General features: G+C 33.9%; 1 protein-coding gene across 3 annotated transcripts in view; it reads right to left on the bottom strand.

The window, feature by feature from the left end:
- The window catches only part of SLC4A10 (solute carrier family 4 member 10), a 173648-nt gene that overhangs the window by 6417 nt on the left and 149254 nt on the right, over positions 1 to 17977 (bottom strand). For all 3 annotated transcript variants that reach the window (XM_025039563.1, XM_025039564.1, XM_025039565.1), the window contains 4 exons: positions 16993 to 17061; positions 11245 to 11418; positions 10377 to 10499; positions 2092 to 2159 (listed from right to left, as the gene is read on the bottom strand). In XM_025039563.1, the coding sequence (XP_024895331.1) occupies positions 2092 to 2159; positions 10377 to 10499; positions 11245 to 11418; positions 16993 to 17061 (434 nt within the window). The remainder of the gene's footprint in view (positions 1 to 2091; positions 2160 to 10376; positions 10500 to 11244; positions 11419 to 16992; positions 17062 to 17977) is intronic.

Below are 17977 nucleotides of genomic sequence, written 5' to 3'. Positions count from 1 at the left end.
CAGCAGATAACTTCACTCTTTGCTCCGACTCTACAGTGGCTCCCAGCCAAGTAGATGGAATATAAGGCTCTGTCCCCACCCTCACCTTCCTGCTCTCACACCCTTGCTCGTTCCTCGCCAGCCACAACATAATGGCCTTCAACAGCTCTGGAACACTGTAGGCCCACTGCTGCCTCAAGGCCTTGTACTTGCTCTTCCCTTGACCTGTAATGTGCTTTCCCAGGGTACACAACCCTTTCTGTCCTTTGTTCAAATGTCATCTACTCAGACAGGCCTTGGCTACATTTCTATTTCCATCCCATCATAGCACCCTCATTCTTGATTTTTACTTTTTGCTTTTATTGTGCTTTTCACCATCTGAAATATTATACTATATTATCTGTTCATTTAATTTTCTGACTCCTTCTACCTCTACTAGTCTACTCAAATATCAGCTTCATGAGAATAGGGATTCTTGGCCTTTGGTTCACTGCTATTCCCCCAAGACCTAGACAGAGCCTGGCTCATAGTACCTACTCAATAAATATTTGTTGAATAAATGAAGGCAGCCTGTGTATTCAGCAGAGGTCTTTCCAAATGGCTGGGGGAGCCTGAAATATCAGTGCCCGTACTATGCGGAGTGCTTTTTTTTTTTACATTTTAAAATGGTACCAATTATAGGTGGCATTCAGAATGCTCCAAAACTCTCCCAGGGCTAGAAATACAACCAAATGGCAGCAGAGATAAATCATAGGCCAAGTCAAGTTTCCTTGAGTGAGAAAACAGCAGTCTTCATACTACACGTAAAAAAGATACTGTGCTGTGAAAAAAAATTATGTTCAACTAAAATCCTAGACTGACCTCACCTGACCCTCATTGGTGGTCACTCACAAGAGAGCAACAATCCAACTTTTAAGAGAAACACTAACGGTCTGGAGCAAAACCTGGAACCTTGCAGGCCCCCTCCCTTGCCCAGTCTGGATATGGTTCTTTAATTTCTCTAATCCATCCAGCCTTTGGTAATTTATATAGCATGAGGTCAAATAATTTCCAAGACAATGTCATGTGGAAGACAAGATTTTTTGTAAAATTATGTGATTAAAAAGTCTGTGAGCAAAAGAGTTTAGAAAAGACTGGATTAAATAGTTAAACTTTTCTTTTTTTTAATGCAGTGCTACCTTTATTCTTTAATATGATAATGTGTTTTGTGAATCTCCAAAGTAGAATACAGTACGGGACATTTCCCAAACTTATTTAACCACCTAATCCTTTCGAAAGGGGTACCGCATGAGACCAGGCTTCTATAGAATGCACTTGGGAATATGCTGATTCAACTAAATAATTAATAGATTTTAAAACCTAAATATTTTTTTTAAAAAAAAAGGAAAGCTAAAATACCTTCTGTGCTTGTGCTCACCCTTAAGTGGTACATAATTATATTTTTTAGATCTAGGAAATATGATTTTACAGTCATAAACTGAAGTCCAAAAGAGTCTCTATTTACTTTTAACACTATGACAAATTTCCTCCACAGAGAAAAGTTTTCTCTGCTTTTTTGCTGGCATCGCCTTAAATTATCCTTTGAGACCATATACATAATTTTTGGTCAAATGCTTTCAAAAGTGTTTTATTATAACTTATAGGAGTTTGTTTTCTTTTGCCATGCCTCGTGTCTAAAGACAATCAGCATATGTTAGAGACTTACATAAATGTATCCTAAAAAAGATTCTCACAACTGAATCCTTCAATTTAGGATATAGATTATCTCTTTGGAAGTGCCTTTTTTAAAGAATGACCTTCCAGAGTTCAAATATTTACCTGTGACCAATTTAGTGAACACCTAGCTCATTTATCTTACAACTGAATCTTGACCTGTCTTTAGGTGCTACTTTCAGAGGCTATGAAAGAGAGCTTTCATATCTATTAAAAAATATGAGAAGAAAACACTTCAAGCAACAGCTCCCTGTCCCCATTCATTTTAAGCTACTTGACCATAGTCACACAGCTATTACTGACAGAACTTAGTACTGGGATAGTACAAAAATTTTAAGTAGAGTATATAACAACACATCCCATTATTCAAATTGGTGTGTTTTTGCATTTATATCTTACCTGTAATGTCCTTCCAATGGAAGTTGTACTGTGCCCTCATCTTCCATAGCTAGCATACTTTGTTCTTCCTGCGAAGACAAATATAAAATATATCAAGTGAACCTGATGAGGCTCCCTTTTACATTGAAGAAGAAACACAGATTAATGTTTCACTATCTCATTAACCCCAGGACCTTCCACTTTGTTTGCATTTATTAATGCTAGCACAGGTCCTTTCAATAAAGCATCAGCTACCAAGAACATAAGTAATTAATGAGAGTCTCATATCACAAAGTAATTTAAATGCTAACAACAATCTCCTTCATGTCACTCAATGTAAAACGTGGTTAATTTCCAAGCAGATTTTTAAAAAATTAATCTAAATTTTACAAAGATAAAAGTATGGGTAATGTAATCATTTTCATTGTTATAAAGTTGAAATTACATTCTCAGAATACTCTATTAGAAGGGAATGAAGTATATATTTAGAACTGTGGTTCTCAAATTTTAGTTTATATCAAATTATCTGGAGGGCTTGTTAATAATACATATTGCTGTCCCTTACCTCCACAGTCTCTGATTCAGTCAGTCTGAAGTAGTCCAAGAATTTACATTTCTAATAAGTTTTCATGTGACACAAATTATGCTGGCCTGAGAACCATACTTTGAGACCTGGTACTCTAGAGACTTAGACAGTAGAAGGTACCTTTTATACAGACCAGAACAGATGTGTTTTCTACTTAGGGATGCATCTTAGGCTTTTGTTTTATGCTTCGGATTTCTTCTTACAATGACAATATTGCACCCTTCCCAAAGGGTGGAAATGCTTTATATATTTATTTCTTCAGATATAACATTTTAAAACTATATCTTTGGAATGAAGATAATCTTATGCTACCATACTGAAATATCCTGTGGCTTAGTTTCCAATAATGTTATCATCAACTTTTTTCCATGCACCAAAAAGGAAATTTAGTTATCTGTAGATTATAGCTCCTATTTAATGTATTTATTTCCAAATGGGTCAATTAGCAATGTTCAAGTTTAGAGAACTATTTAGGGCCATTTAAAAATGTTAGAGTTATTGGCTCAAACTCCAGAAATGCAGTTTTAAGTTGTATACAGATGAAGAGCTAAGTGACTCCCTGACCAAATGGGAGGTGAAGAGAGATACTAGGGTCTACGGCCATGCCACCCTGAACAAGCCCGATCCCATCAGAAGCTAAGCAGGGTCGGACCTAGTTAGTACTTGGATGGTAGAACACCTAAGAAGATCAGGTGCTGTAGGCATAAAAAAATTTTTTTTTAAATAATAATAAGGGATTATAAACTGACAAGGTCTTTGCAATCTGTGAGATCAATCAAGGGTTGCCTCGCCTAAAAAATAAAAAGAAATAAAAAGAAAATAGGGATGACTTTGGAGGCTTCTTGTCTTCCCTCTTTTAGTAGGTTAGTGGTATCTTGGCTGATCTAATTCAGCTTCCAAAAGATATGACCTTTGGCTGATGTCATTATTCCCAGCATGGAAGGCTATTCCTAGCATCCTTGGTATGCAGACCTTGGCACGCAATTTACATGCTGCCAACTCTGAAGAGCCGTAGCCATATTTCTTGTTACTTAAAGAAAGTGTTTTCTAGAACTTCCTCAACCAATCTAATATATAATAGAATGTGGAGGCAGGGCTCATTATCATTTTTGGAGTGTTCTCTTACACATCCAACCTGCTGACCCAGTCAGGCTCCTCTGTGCTGGGACCTTGCCATGTTGCCTACAGAATATCTATGCCCAACCTATGCTCTGGAATAATGGAGAGGTCAGGGGACTGCATGAGCTGTTTTGTATCTCTGCTTATAAGCGTTCCCCAAAACCTTATGTTCCATTTATACTCTGTGGTACCAATGATATGTGTTACCCCTTTGCATTATAGAAATTAACTCTATACTCTTTCTCTGTTGTTCTTTAAGGAAAATTTTAAGACCTATCAGATGTACTTTATTACTTACATATTATGTCTATTCCCCTTGGCATTTGGCAGTACTATTAGAACTAATTTAAGGTGAGTAGATAGTACAATTGGTTTGAAATTACACATTTAAGCATCCGAGCAGAGCAAATCTACAGCCTAGAATGAGGCATGCCTTTGAAATGGGTTAGTCACTATATATGAAACATAATACATATGTCATATTAACTTATATGCTTATCATCAAGGCCCTGAGCATAGCGTATACACCCTTTCAAATAGATAGTTACTTTTTCTATAGAAAAAGCTACTGTTAATGAACGGGGAGAGACATAAAGAGGAAACATTCAATGATCCCAATGCTATTTAAGTAAACCAAGATACAAGCAAAAAGTGATTCTTTCCTTGATTGTCCACTGATAGGCCAGCTTGGTATAGAGCATCTCTTGCAAACAACTTGGAATAAAAAGTCAAGAATCCAGGTAGAAAGGTTTAATGAAGAGTAAAATTCAAAAATGCTGAAGAAAAGAACAGTGTCATCAGTGCTTAGGTTACCTGGCAGCAGAAAACTAAGGCTCAAGATTCAATCTAACAGCAAAAATTAAACCAAAGCTTTGGGAACAATTTTGTTTTTTTCCTCAGATGATTTTCCACTTTTCTCTCAAATTGCTTTCAATAATTATTTTGCACTCTGTGGCTTGTTAGCATGTGTGGGCTTTATACTAGTCATAATTCTATCCAAACAAAAACTCATCACGTCTAAAGATAGCATTTCCAAGCCATGCTTATCTGAAAAGGGTGGCAGAGCAGTCGCTGCCTTCAGTGCCAGAAGGAAGCTGGGTGGGCCCCAGAGCTCGGGATGGAGGGCCGGCTGCATCTTAGGCAGCACTCTGAGGAAGCCAAAAATTGAGACTTTCTGGTGAGGAGCATTCAAATCAGGCACTAGCCGTCACGACAATCACAACCTAGTGTATCTCAATCATATAGGAAAAGAGAGTGAGAGCATAAAGCTAACTGGGTATCCATCACTTTATAAGTCAGAAGTACCTTTAAACGAGTTCCATTCAGCACTTCATTTACATGGAGTCCACCCAAAATATGCTGAATTCTACAACATGGTGAAGATGTTAAAAGGATGATGATCAAAGCTTATCTAAGAACATTTGAAGGGTTTCGCCAATTTTTCAGATGCTAATTAAGTTAAGGACAGTTAATGCTATATCCAGTAAAATGCAGAAAAATTGAGGCTTAAAAAACTAACCTATTCAAAAGCACTCAGACATTTACTGAGCATGTAATATATGCTAGACGAATGATGAAGAAGAATCCAGGACCTATTCATGAATCCATTTAACAAATATGTATTAAGCATCATCTACATGACAGGTAGTCTGCTAGGTACTAGGGATAAGGGATACAACAATGAAAAGAAAGATGCAAACCCATCTTTCAGAGGGTGAGAAAGATCACCGTAAAAAGCACAGGGGCCAAGGAAGCGGTATCTAAGCCAGTCTTATTTTATTGGTTTGGTAGTAAGAAGGAACTCTAGGCGGGAAGAAAATATGTGGGCCAAGGATAAAAGATAGTTATAAATAAAATGTGTTTGCATGACAATGAACAACTAGCATGGCTGGAGCCAAAGGCCTGTGCTGAGTAGAAGTGGAAAATAAAATTGGAGTTAAATTGTGGGGTGTTTTGGTGAACAGAATGTTATACATAAAATTACATCATGACTCTTTATTATATTTTGCGATAGTATAAAAAGTACAATTCATATACCATGATACCTAACAAATGTTCTACGTTTAGTGAAATAGGAAGTATCTGTTACTGTATTCATTTCTTAGGTAAAATCTCTATCTATGCAGGAGCCCTCAAATAGCCCAAAGTACAAACAACAGCAGAGAGCCAATGCTTAGAAAGATGCTTAAAGTATTAGAGAAAATAGTCGGCAATTTTAGAATTCATAGATCTTAAAAAATAGAAGGGACTTCAGAAATCAAGTTTAACCCCTTTATTTCATCTAAGAGGAAAAACAAGGCCAAAGAACCTAAGAAGTGTCTATCATTTACTATTTCATTTACTAATAGAATAGATAATACTGCAAACATTACATATGTATTATATATTATATATTATACACATACACATAACTTTGAAAACTGTAAAATGTTATAACTCTAAGAGGTATTTCTTAAAATTTCCAATAGATAAAAGAGCCAATACATACTACTCACTTTAACAATGAAAGCTGAAAAGAAAAATGAGGCGGAGGAGTAGTCTACACAGAATTCACATAAATAGATGGATGAGACATATGTTTTTCATCAGAATATTTGACTTGGCACCTCTAAATGACTTATCTAAATTACTACAAAATACAAAAAATTCTGATAGAGTAATCTTGGATTACTTAGAGTAACTCTTTAGAAGAGCATATTCAGAAGATACATATTCTGTGGTTTTAAGAAAGGTTTTATCTCAAATATTAGCATGCATCAGAATCATCTGGAGGTCTCCTTAACACAGATTTCTGGCTCTATCCCCAGAGTTTTGAATAAAAGGTCTCAGAAAGGTCCAAGAATTTGCATTTCTAACATGGTGTGGGTGTTGGCTGATGCAGCAGAGGTCCTGAGACTACTACCCTTTGAAAACCCACTGCTTAAGGAAGGATGTGCTTACCTCATTCTAAGATTTCATTAGAAATAACATTTGTCTGTCTCATAATTAGGCCATGCTTCCAAACCCACAACCAATTCTCATCTTTCTTAGCAGCGAGACATGCTCTGTAATTTGTTTAACTGTACTTGTGTTTAGATTGCTTTTGCATCTTCTTGAGCTTGCTCATGATCTTGCTTCATACAGATTACAAATCCCATTAGCCTCCTTTTTGCTTTTCCTGTAATACATATGCTAGTGTGAACCTCCCATAAACCAAGAGTTATCAATATCATGATCACTGACCAGAGCTGAATTTTCAGGATTTATCAAACATTAACTGCCTTCTCCCCGCATCCAGGAGCAAACATTCTGTTGGGTCTTTCTGCTTTTAACAGCAGCCCTTTTGTCAAATGTGTACAGTGTCCTAGAGAATATTTAAGTAGGAAGGAAGGCATGTTGGTACTCTGAGCACATTTGGACATCAAGAATTTGATTCTGCAGTCTTCCCTTTACACAGAGCAATGTGCAAAATGTCAGGGTTCCAATATTCATTTCTATCCTGATTATAATCCTTTCTTTCTAAAAACTGAAGCATATGCATATGCATATGCATGAAGTACATGAAAATTTGGAACAGAAGCTCTGCGACCTTGGACTGGCCTGTGTAGCTATTTATTCTGCTTAACTCATTATTGAATTTTAAGGTCAAATTAATGTTTTCTCAATGCCGTAAGAGCAGAAGTGGGCTACTGATAGGAAACCCTGGAGGATAAAAGTACAAGCTTGTAACTATCATCAAAAGGACAAGAGGTGAGACTATTTTAAATTCAAGTCTCAGGGAGCTGAGACATTTCTGTTATTTATCATCTTCCAAGATCACGATCAGTTACTCAATTAATTTGAGCAATTGCAGAAATGCAACATTTCTGGAGAACTTCTCCGTTTACCACCTTAATGCACAAGGTTTGAAAGACTGGGCCTTGGCATAAGATGCCACAGTAGGATCACATCCTTCAGCGGAGTCCACAGCCTCAAGAAAATGAAATACTGAGGTCCAAGGGACCAAGTAGAAAATCAACCAGAATTTAAATTTTGGTGTAATCCTTTTTAAATCTTCCTACTCTCTCTATTGATCATACTCTTTTAATACTAATTCCAAGTTAGAAAGTAAACATCTTTAAACTTTCTTTTCTCTCTCCAGTTGTTAGATGGAGAATTTCTTTTTTGTACTGGTCAGAACTATATTTTAACATTCAATTATGGATTATTTCTTCACTGTATTATTGGTTCTCTTGTTTCTTTTCTTTTATTGAGGCTCGCATAAAAGTATTATCATATTAATCTATTTTGAGATATTTAAAGGTCTGAAAACCTGCCTGATTAATGTATTGCAAGGCATTTTCCCCCATTTTTTCTCATATGCAGATCTGAAGGATATCACTATAAATTTGCCTCAATAAATCTTTAATCTATTTTTGTATTTTTTTGGAAAACATGAGCTCTAAGAAATTTAGTAATATTTAATTACTTCTAAAATCTTTATCTTCATAATCAGAAAACAGTAAACACCCATTGAAGCAAAGTGGATTTATAATGTAAAAAGTTGGAAGCTCGTTAAGTAGGGGCTCTTCCTATCTGAGGTTGATAAATTCCAAAATGGACATCTGGCACTCATGCATGTAAGTACTATACATATGCAGCTATGTGAGTGATTCTGGGCAATGGAAATGGCAGATTCTAATAAATTTATGATTATTACCAAATTTGTTCTCTACTATTTCACATACATATAAAGAGAGAATCTGAATTTTTTAAGTGATAACAGGAAAAGGTATTAAACATAATATGTTATATATACTTATCATTTTTCATTTTACAAAGTTCTAAAAGGGTAAGAATGGTCCATGGTATGGATGTGGAGAATGCTGTGGAAGGAATGATTGTGCAGCTAGGGCTATTGCTAGCTTTTTCCTATAGAAGTAGTAAAAACATTTGACAGGAAATCAAAGCAGGAAAATAAAGCAAAATTACATTTGTAAGTTACTATTTTAGTGTAAATAGTATTCTCATTATCAGAGAGACTGAGGGGAAGGCAACGGGTGATGAGTTTTGGATTCAAAATTGTCTTCTCTGGCATTTAAAACTTCTTGGAAATTGTTTTCAACCTGAATAACTACATTAGATATGGATACTTTAATTCTTTAGAATGTCTATATTCTTATGTCCATCTTCTTTACATTTAATTTATGTCAAATTATGTCTTATTTTTGTTGAGTAGTATCTGAGAATGAGAGCAAACTTTACCTAAAGCCCAAAAAAGAAATAGAGACTATCAAAATATCCTAACTAAAGCATTATTTTAAAAAATCTCTCAAAATCTATCAAAAATAGAGAAATTATAATTTTATAACATGATACTTTTAATGTTATATAAATATTACGAAAAGTATGAGTCGAAGTATGCCTTCTACAATACTTGGGAAAATAGAAATATTCATACAGTATTGAGGTATATCATTGTGATCAGTTTCTAAATGTGGGAATCCATTGTCAGTGATAGGACATGATGGAAAAATGAAGAAATGCCAGATAGTCAGATATGATATAGCCATATTTGTAGAAACATCTGAGCAGAAATCTCAATAGACTTTTGCATAATCAAGCCTCACCTAAAGACAATAAAACCTAAGACCATTGAAATGTTTGCAGATTCTCCAAAGGAGAGAGGAATATATCCATGGTTTGCGAAAATACACTATAGATAAGAAACCGGGGACAATTATTGACCACCTTGTAGAAAAAGGAAAAGTAGAAAGAATAATGCACAATTCTCATTAAATATTTTCTTTCATCATTTCTTTTCACATGGAAATTTGGTTCCTATGTTTAATAATTTATGGGCTCAAATATTCTGCTAAATGATGTATTGGTCATTTTTTTCATTTCTACTCTGTAGTTTTTACATACTTTAAAAAATATTGTGATTACTAACCTTCAAAACAGACCAAGACTTACACATGAACTTTATATACACCATAAAACTTAAAACAAATTGTTTTAACATATGAAACAGGATAGGATAAATCAGAAGTCTGAGGAAGTAAATCCCAAAAGTTTCTGAAACAATATTTACTCAATATTAAATCACTTCGAAAGCAAAGAAGATTGACATGTTTTCCTCTGAAGCACTTCATCTATTTCAAGAATAATCAATTTTATCTTTTGATTAGAATTAGAATCTTTTGATTAAAACTCTGTCCCCTAGGAAAATACCAACAGTGATAATGTCTCTTTTTTTCTTCTTGTATATTCAACCAAAAAGCAATCATTGCACAATCACAATTTGAAAATAATTAAGCATCAGTAATTTTCTGCCATCCACAGGGGAGGGATCAGAAAAATAGAGTATGTAGTTCAGGGGATAATGAAGTACAAAGAGTTTGCATATTTCACTGGGGTTTGATTTCCTCATATAAGATATTGATGCACTCTCTCTCTGTGTGTTCAAGTTCCAACTTTATGGTCTTCCAAACTTGTCCACCTATGGTTGCTAGTAATAATTAACTATTTAAAGATAAACACAATAATTTCATTTTGCAGAGTGCTTTGTTTGCAAATTTTTATTTCATGCAAGTGCTTCATTTTATTTTCTTTGTAAGGTACTTGTTTTGCTCTGACTTACTTCTTTTTCAGCATCTTCTAGTTTCTTTTTCTTACTCTCAGGCATTAAATCATCCAACCAGCTGAGTTCCCGTTTGGTAAACAAAAAGTCCATCAACTTTCTTACAAATACCAGAGCTAACACCTGAAGTAAATAATAAAAATAAGTAAATAATAGCGTAAAACAGGAAAAAAAATAGAAATGAAAGATGTAGATTTGTTTATTTTCAATAGAAAAAAAGTCAATTTCAATTAGAGCTGAGATTAAAGTAAAATTTGAAGATATATGTGTATAAAAGAAAAAAAAAGTCTGAGTTTTTGATCCCTTCATTTCCTTTTCTCACCACATCCTCAGAATAGTGGTTGTGATGTTGAGTCATTTAAAAAAGCTATTTTAAAAACTACAAAATATATTGGACTGTTTTCTTAAATACATGTAGTTACTAGTTTACACTATTTTAAATGAACATTAAACCATTCTCATCTATGCTGATAATATTTTAAGTATTTATAGTCATTCAAATTTAGTATATTTTTTGAAATATTTGAAACTTACCTGAAATATTGCATGAAATGTTATTTTTAAAATTCCAACTTTTCAGATTTGCTGGTATATCTTTGGAGTTAAATTTTGAAAGTTTACATTTTTCTACCCAACTTCAATTAATTCAAACTTCAACCAATATTCAGAATGATGGACACAAAACTAATATGAATCACTGAAATTCATATATAATCTCAAACACAGTCTTAGTCACCGTTTTAGTGGTTAAAGTTTATACCAGGGTTTCTAATAATTGTTCAAAATGACTTTATTGTTCCAATTTCAGTTCATGAGTTTCCAATAAGAGTAGAAAATCACAAGAAGAAAAAAAAAAGGAGTTTCATACCATCATGGGAAAGACAATAGCAGCTCTTGAAACTTTTATTATCCACAGAAGGCCAAGGCAACTCATTTGAATAACTGTGAAGAGGTGGACTTTTCGAAGTGGTACATGCCTTAGATATATAAAATCTGGTTGATGTTTTGCAGGCATCCAGAATAGCTTTATTCTATCAAAGAACTAAAAGATAAACAGACTAAATTGCTTTTTACAGACAAAAGTGGGACAGGTAAACATTTAATGTGGTCCAATGTATGTTATATCTGGATCACACTTAAGTTGACATCTGGGCATTTGGACAATAGGATTGTTATGCAAACACTCTGAAATACTATGGTTTTAGTTTTATAATATCCCATGTTTTCTTGAATATAGATATAGGTTATAATTTAGAAGAGTGTAAAAATATTGAAGCCAATGCTAAATGTTGCTACTTGGGAGAGTATAGCCTTTAGAGACAAAATATTTCATTATTTTTCATTGTCACATCACAATCTCTTCCTTCAATTGTGCCTTAAGCACCAAGGCTTCTTGGACTCCCATTCTCTGTCCCCTTCTGTCCTGGAATAGCTCATCCATACCTATGGGTTCAACTTTCACGTACTTTCTAAAGACTCCCAGACTTAGATCTCTACTGCAGCTCTCTCTCCTGAGCTCTCACACATACGTAGCTGTTAAGTAAGATGTTTTGACCTTATTTTGACTCTGTTGGTTTTATTTAGCCTTGCTGCTTTGATCCCCAACAAGGTTTCGGTGCTGTTTTTACAAATACAAATATCTTAGCCATAAAGATATAACTTAGATGAATAATTATTAATAAAGTACTTCCAGAGCAAATTTTGTTAACTCAATTTAATTTCTTGATCAATTTCCTATACTGCACTGTCAAACTGTATATTTTTCAGTTGTGGTTTACAAAAATTATTTTCATCTGGATCAATGTTATTTATGTTTAAATTTCACCATAAAGGCAATATGACTATTTTTGGTCTATATAATATTATTGCTATAGCTTTGACTTTGAGGCCACTTTTATCTACTAAAGCCAATTTTTTCAATTCAAATTTTATAGATTAAATTTTCATGAGAACCTTAAAGCTTTAATCACATTTTACTTACTAAAAAACCATATTGCATGTCAGTGTTATTTTATATGTATCATTTTGTTTAATATTTCTTAGGCCGAATTTTGCAATTTTGAATGTTTCCAACAAGAAGTGATTATTTAAAATATGATTTCATCACTGTCAGTTCTATTTCATGCCATTTCTACAGTAATACTTATTATGAATTTTCAAAAGAATAATATTTGATTTGATTTTTTAGGTAATTTATAAGAAAACTGTAACTCATTCTCATCAACTATTCCAAAATTATTCCACTATGCCATGGGACAAATGTCAAACATTAGGGTTAAGTGTTAAGGTCAAAACATCCTGTTTTACAAAACTCTGCTTGTATATATATTAGAAATCTCAAACTCAACATAAAGCTATTTTCCTTTTCTTGTTTCTCACCTTATGGCATGGCATGATCTTCCCTTGGTCATCTAAACCAGAACTGTATATAGGTTAAATACACATTTATTGAAAATCTGTTATGCAGAATACTAAGTGATGAATTTTTTTCTGGTTCATCTCTCTCCATACTATCCACAAATATTTCAGTAGGTCTTTTTATTTCTGTCTCCTAAGTATCTCTTATAATTACATGTCATTAAGTAAAAATAAATAAATAAAACTTAGTACATGGTGCAGGTGGGAATAAGGAAGAAATAAAGTAAAATCTGGTTCATTACTGCATGTTTCAGTTTCTATAGAACTCATTTTCCCAGCCACCATTTCTCCCTTTGTGAAGTTATGTTATTGCATAAGTGTACTTCGATGTGTGGGTGCTTCAATTGTTATTGTTTACATGGCACATTTGCTTTACTTTGGACTCCTGAAGTGTTGGAATGAATATTGATGTGGTTATATATCTGAGTACAGAAACAACATTCATGAGAACACTATGATCTGTTTTTTTCTGCCATGTTGCACAGTGATAGGCCTGGATAATAAGTTTCTTAATATTGCCAAACAATCAGGTAAAATATAGGTTTCTACAACTTATAGAGTAACTAATTAATATGCTCCTTGAACTGCTGGTATTCAGCACGTGTTTATTAATACTTAAGTAATGATAATAATGATAAATGCATTCTGAATTTTGCATTTGGCTTTTATCTCATCTTAGTATAAACTTATCGTTTCTGCACTGAGGCAGCCACAAAATTCCGTAGAGTTTTTAACTCCCCGAGCTCGGGGCTAACTTGAATCTTCACTAACCCTGTTTCTTAGTGTGAGACCCTGCTTGCTGTTTCATTTGTTCTATTTAAAACTCATTATAGTTTCCTCATGGGCCTTGATAATGTTTTCCTCAACTTTTGTTTGAAAGATTCACACCCCAAATAATTCCAAAACCTGACATTCTTGTTTAGTTCTAAATTTCATGAGTATAAAATCATGTGAGTAGAATTAGGAGGGAAATCTGTTGAAACCTTTCAAAATGATTTTACTTTGTTTCTTAAATTTCTGCTGCTGTATTTATGTGAGCCTGGGGCCTAATAATAAATACTTTTCACTTACAGATGAAATTAGTACTCATGGAACTTCTGCCAAAGGCAAAAAACAAAAACAAGAACAACAAAAACAACAACAAAACCCAGTAAAACAAATAAAACCTCTTCCTTATCTGCCTTACCAAACCAATTCTTTCAAAATACACTTTTTATACATAAAATTATAAATAAGCAAATGAAAAGTAATTTGAGTAAAATTTAAATGCATAACATTTCTCAACCATCTCCCTCTCTCAAGTTAATTTTACCCAGTGTCAAGATGGGCAGTCAGCCTATCTACTTTGGGTGTTTGATGATTTTACAGTGACTTCATATTAACGTTTTGCCTTAGTTCTAACATCCAGGACTGGCCTAAGGCCCAACTGGTTTTCTTTCTCCTAAAGTCAGAAGCTGGCTAGTTGTTCATTCGGGAAAAGAATTCCTGTGCTACCTGTCCCTCAGTGTCAAGAGCTTGGCTAAGCTACTCTGTAATATCGTTGCCTTGGCATCCATATTGTTTAGCCTAGTAGCCTGCAGTGACCTTAAACTATACAATCACACAATCACATTCCCTAGATGAAGCCCCGAGTCACAAGTAAATGTAAGTTCCTGATATGACTTTCCCAACAGCCCTTGCGATCAACAGTCTCCCCTGCCTCCCAACACTTTCCCCTTATCCACCTCTTAAATAAGACTCCCGTGGAACCTATCAAAACTCTGCTCTCTTGATTTGAATTGACCAATCTAGCCTTAGCCCAGGAACCCCAAAGCCCTCTACCTACAAACCCTAATAAAAGCATGTGCCCTAGGTCCTGTCTCCCTCTCTCTGTCTTCACTTTGCCTTGACCTTCCCATGTGGTAAGGCCAGGTACTTCTTCCAGGACCTGTGAGTGATGAACTTCTCTATTTTAATTTCTCTTGTGGTCTGCTGTTGAACCACAGCTCACCATCCTACACTCTGTGCTCAACTTAACAAGTGTTAATTTGAAAAATGCATAACATTCTGTCAGATGACTTTTATGTCTTCGTACACCAATGAATCAAGCTGTGTCATAGAAAAAGCAACAATTTATTTTTTCCTTTTAGTCAACAAAAATAAACTATACAAAAACTAACCCTCAAAATTAATCTCTTTTTCAAGAAAATTTAAGTATGTTAGATCAATAATGTTAAGTTAAAAAACAAGATTATTCAGAAGCAAATTTAAGTAGAAATCTGTATTAATTTCCTAGCGCTACTATAACAAATTACCACAACTTAGTAGCTCAAAGCAATACAAATTTATTCTCCCGCAGTTGTGGAGTCCAAAATCAAGGTGCTGAAGGCCGCGGGGGAGAAAGTTTCCTTGCCTCTTCCAGCTTCTGCTGGCTCCTGGTGTTCCTCGGCTTGTAGCGGCAAAACTCTAATCTCTGCCTCCATCTTCATGGGTGTCCTTCTACCCTGTGTCTCCTCTTCTTATAAAGATCCAAGTCATTGGGTTCAGAGTTCACCCTAAATCTAGGATGAGCTCATCTTGAAATTCATAACTGATTACATTTTCAAAGACTCTATTGCCAAATTGAGTCACGTTCTGAGATTCCAGGTGGACACGAATTTTAGGGGAACACTATTCAACCCACTACAGTAACATAAGCAGAAACAATTTGCCAACAGCCTCTGCAAAGATTTAAAATATACCTGAGGTGGTTTTAAAATGTGCCCACAAATTCTTTGGTACTTTTCTCTCCAAGAGATGGAATCTAATTTCTTTCCTTTTGTGTGCAAGCTAGACATAATGATTCACTTCTAACAAACAGTATGAAGTGCAAGTGACCATATGGGCAACTTTGGAGACTAAGTTGAAAGGCACAGTTACTTTCTCTCTTTCTCTTATTGTTTTCTCTGATGGAAGTTAACGTCCATGTCATGAGGACACTTAAGTGACCCATGAAGAGGTCCATGTGGAAAAAAACTGAAGCTTCCTATCAAAAGCCAGGCAAGAACTGATGCCTCTTGCCAACGGCTCTGTATAAACCATCTTGGACACGACCCTCCAGCCCCATTCAAACCTTCTGATGACTGCTGCCCTTGTCCACATTTTGACAGCAACCACATGACATCTTGAGCCAGAACTATCTGGCTAATCTTTTTCCCAAATTCATAACCCACAGACTATGAGATGATAAATATTTATTGTTTTAAGCCACTAAGTTGTATAGTAATTTGTTGTGCAGTAATAAAAAACACAACTATATTTATCTTACCAATACTTAAACAATAGTTTCACTTATACTTTGAAACTTCCTTACTCTATACTTTTATTTTTAGTTTATTTTTAAAAGAATTCTAGAAATACAATTATAATAATAAAAGAAAAACTAATGCAAAATGAAAAAAATTACCCAAGATCTCACAATCTTAACAAATTGTTTTTATTTCTCCACTTCCTTTTTAATCTGACCCACACTCATAGCTTTACAAACCTATGGTAGATACAACTTGTTTCCCTACTTTTTCACTTTGTATTGTGCCATAAACATTTTTATCATGTTACTTTTATTGTCACCGTAGTTATCACTTTTCAGTGAATGTACCATAGATTGCTTAATTATGTACTCATGTTAGATAACTGGATTGTTTCCAATATTTCAAAAGTATGTGTTATAATGAACATCTTTGTACATAAAGTTTTTCTATTCTCATGGACAGATATCCATAACCATGATTACAATATCAAAGATTAAAAGTATTTGTGTATATTTTGAAATGTACTATGATTAGGTTTTAAAAGTTCTCTAAATCTAACCTCTTAGTTTGAGTTTTTTGTATTCCCATGGATAGATGTTTATAAACATGATTACAGTGTCAAAGATTTTTAGTATTTGGATATATCTTGAAACGTGCTGCAATTAGTTTTCTAAAAGGGCTGTAAAATCTAAAGTTTTGAGTTCTAATATATACTTATGGTAAATAAAAGTACCCTAAGATTGTGAACTTTAGATTCTAAAGAGGATTTTCTTTAACTTTTGTGAATCTGACCAGTTTGAAAAAATTTAATTATGGTCTGAAATCTGCTCATTAGATGATGTCATTATCTTAACTATCACATGACTTAGCATCAACAGACCTTAAGATCAGTCATCACAGATGTGCCTGTTTTACTGTAAGTAATTTACCTGAATTCCCTTTAGAGATGAAGCACCCATATAAAGAAACACTCCATATAGCACTGGCATGGGAATAAACTGTAAAAGAACAATTAGAAAAAAGGTACAAGTTATTTTCAAATGTAATATGATCATGCTATTTTGCACTTATCAAAGGAAAGCACAGAAAAAGAAAGAAATATCTTAGAAGCAGTATAGGGCAGAGCCAGAAAACATAGTTCAAATCCCAGCTTTATTACTTTTTAGCTGTGTAAATCTAGGTAAATTACTTAAACTCTGTGCCTTGGTTTCCCAATATCTAAAAAAAGATGATGATAATAGGGTTGTTGAGTATTTAATAGGTCAAAACCTATAAAAATACACATGATACATAATAAACAATCTATATTAGCTACTATCATTATGCTACTTTAGGGAAATTTGAATTTTGTTTTACAATGGTAAGATATGTGGATTAAATGTGAAGAATGTAGCTAATATTACTTGTTGTTCCTACAGTGTACTAGATATTTGTAAACATGTGACTTGTTCAATTTTTACCTTTTTATTGGAATATCTAAGCATCGTCCTGTCTCTATAATTATTTATATAATAAAGAAATTAATTCTCGCAATTATACTTGTGAAATAATTAAGTACAAGAAAACTTGTATAAATGATTAAATAATTTGATTAGAGTTTTCAAATTATAAACAACTAAAATGAGTTGTAATTTAAAATACAAATAACACAACTTGGAAATATCTGCAAAAATTACATGACAAAATAATTACTCTTTAATGCTCTTCAAAATAGATTCATTATTTTAAATATAAAAAAATAAGTACACAAAATGATGATGTTCATGTAATAGTTTTATGGAACATTTAATATATAAAACTGCACATGTGGCCATGACCATAATGCTGCTTATCTCTGTACCTCTATCTTATACTAGGTAATGTTAATTGCAAATATATCTGATCATTGACAAGAAAATAGAAATTTTATTTTGT

This window comes from Pteropus alecto, unplaced genomic scaffold (assembly GCF_000325575.1).
Source record: "Pteropus alecto unplaced genomic scaffold, ASM32557v1 scaffold3, whole genome shotgun sequence".
NCBI classification, from domain to species: Eukaryota; Metazoa; Chordata; class Mammalia; order Chiroptera; family Pteropodidae; genus Pteropus; species Pteropus alecto.
The sequence above is the reverse complement of the archived record's forward strand: the minus strand, read 5'-3'. Positions and strand labels throughout refer to the sequence as shown.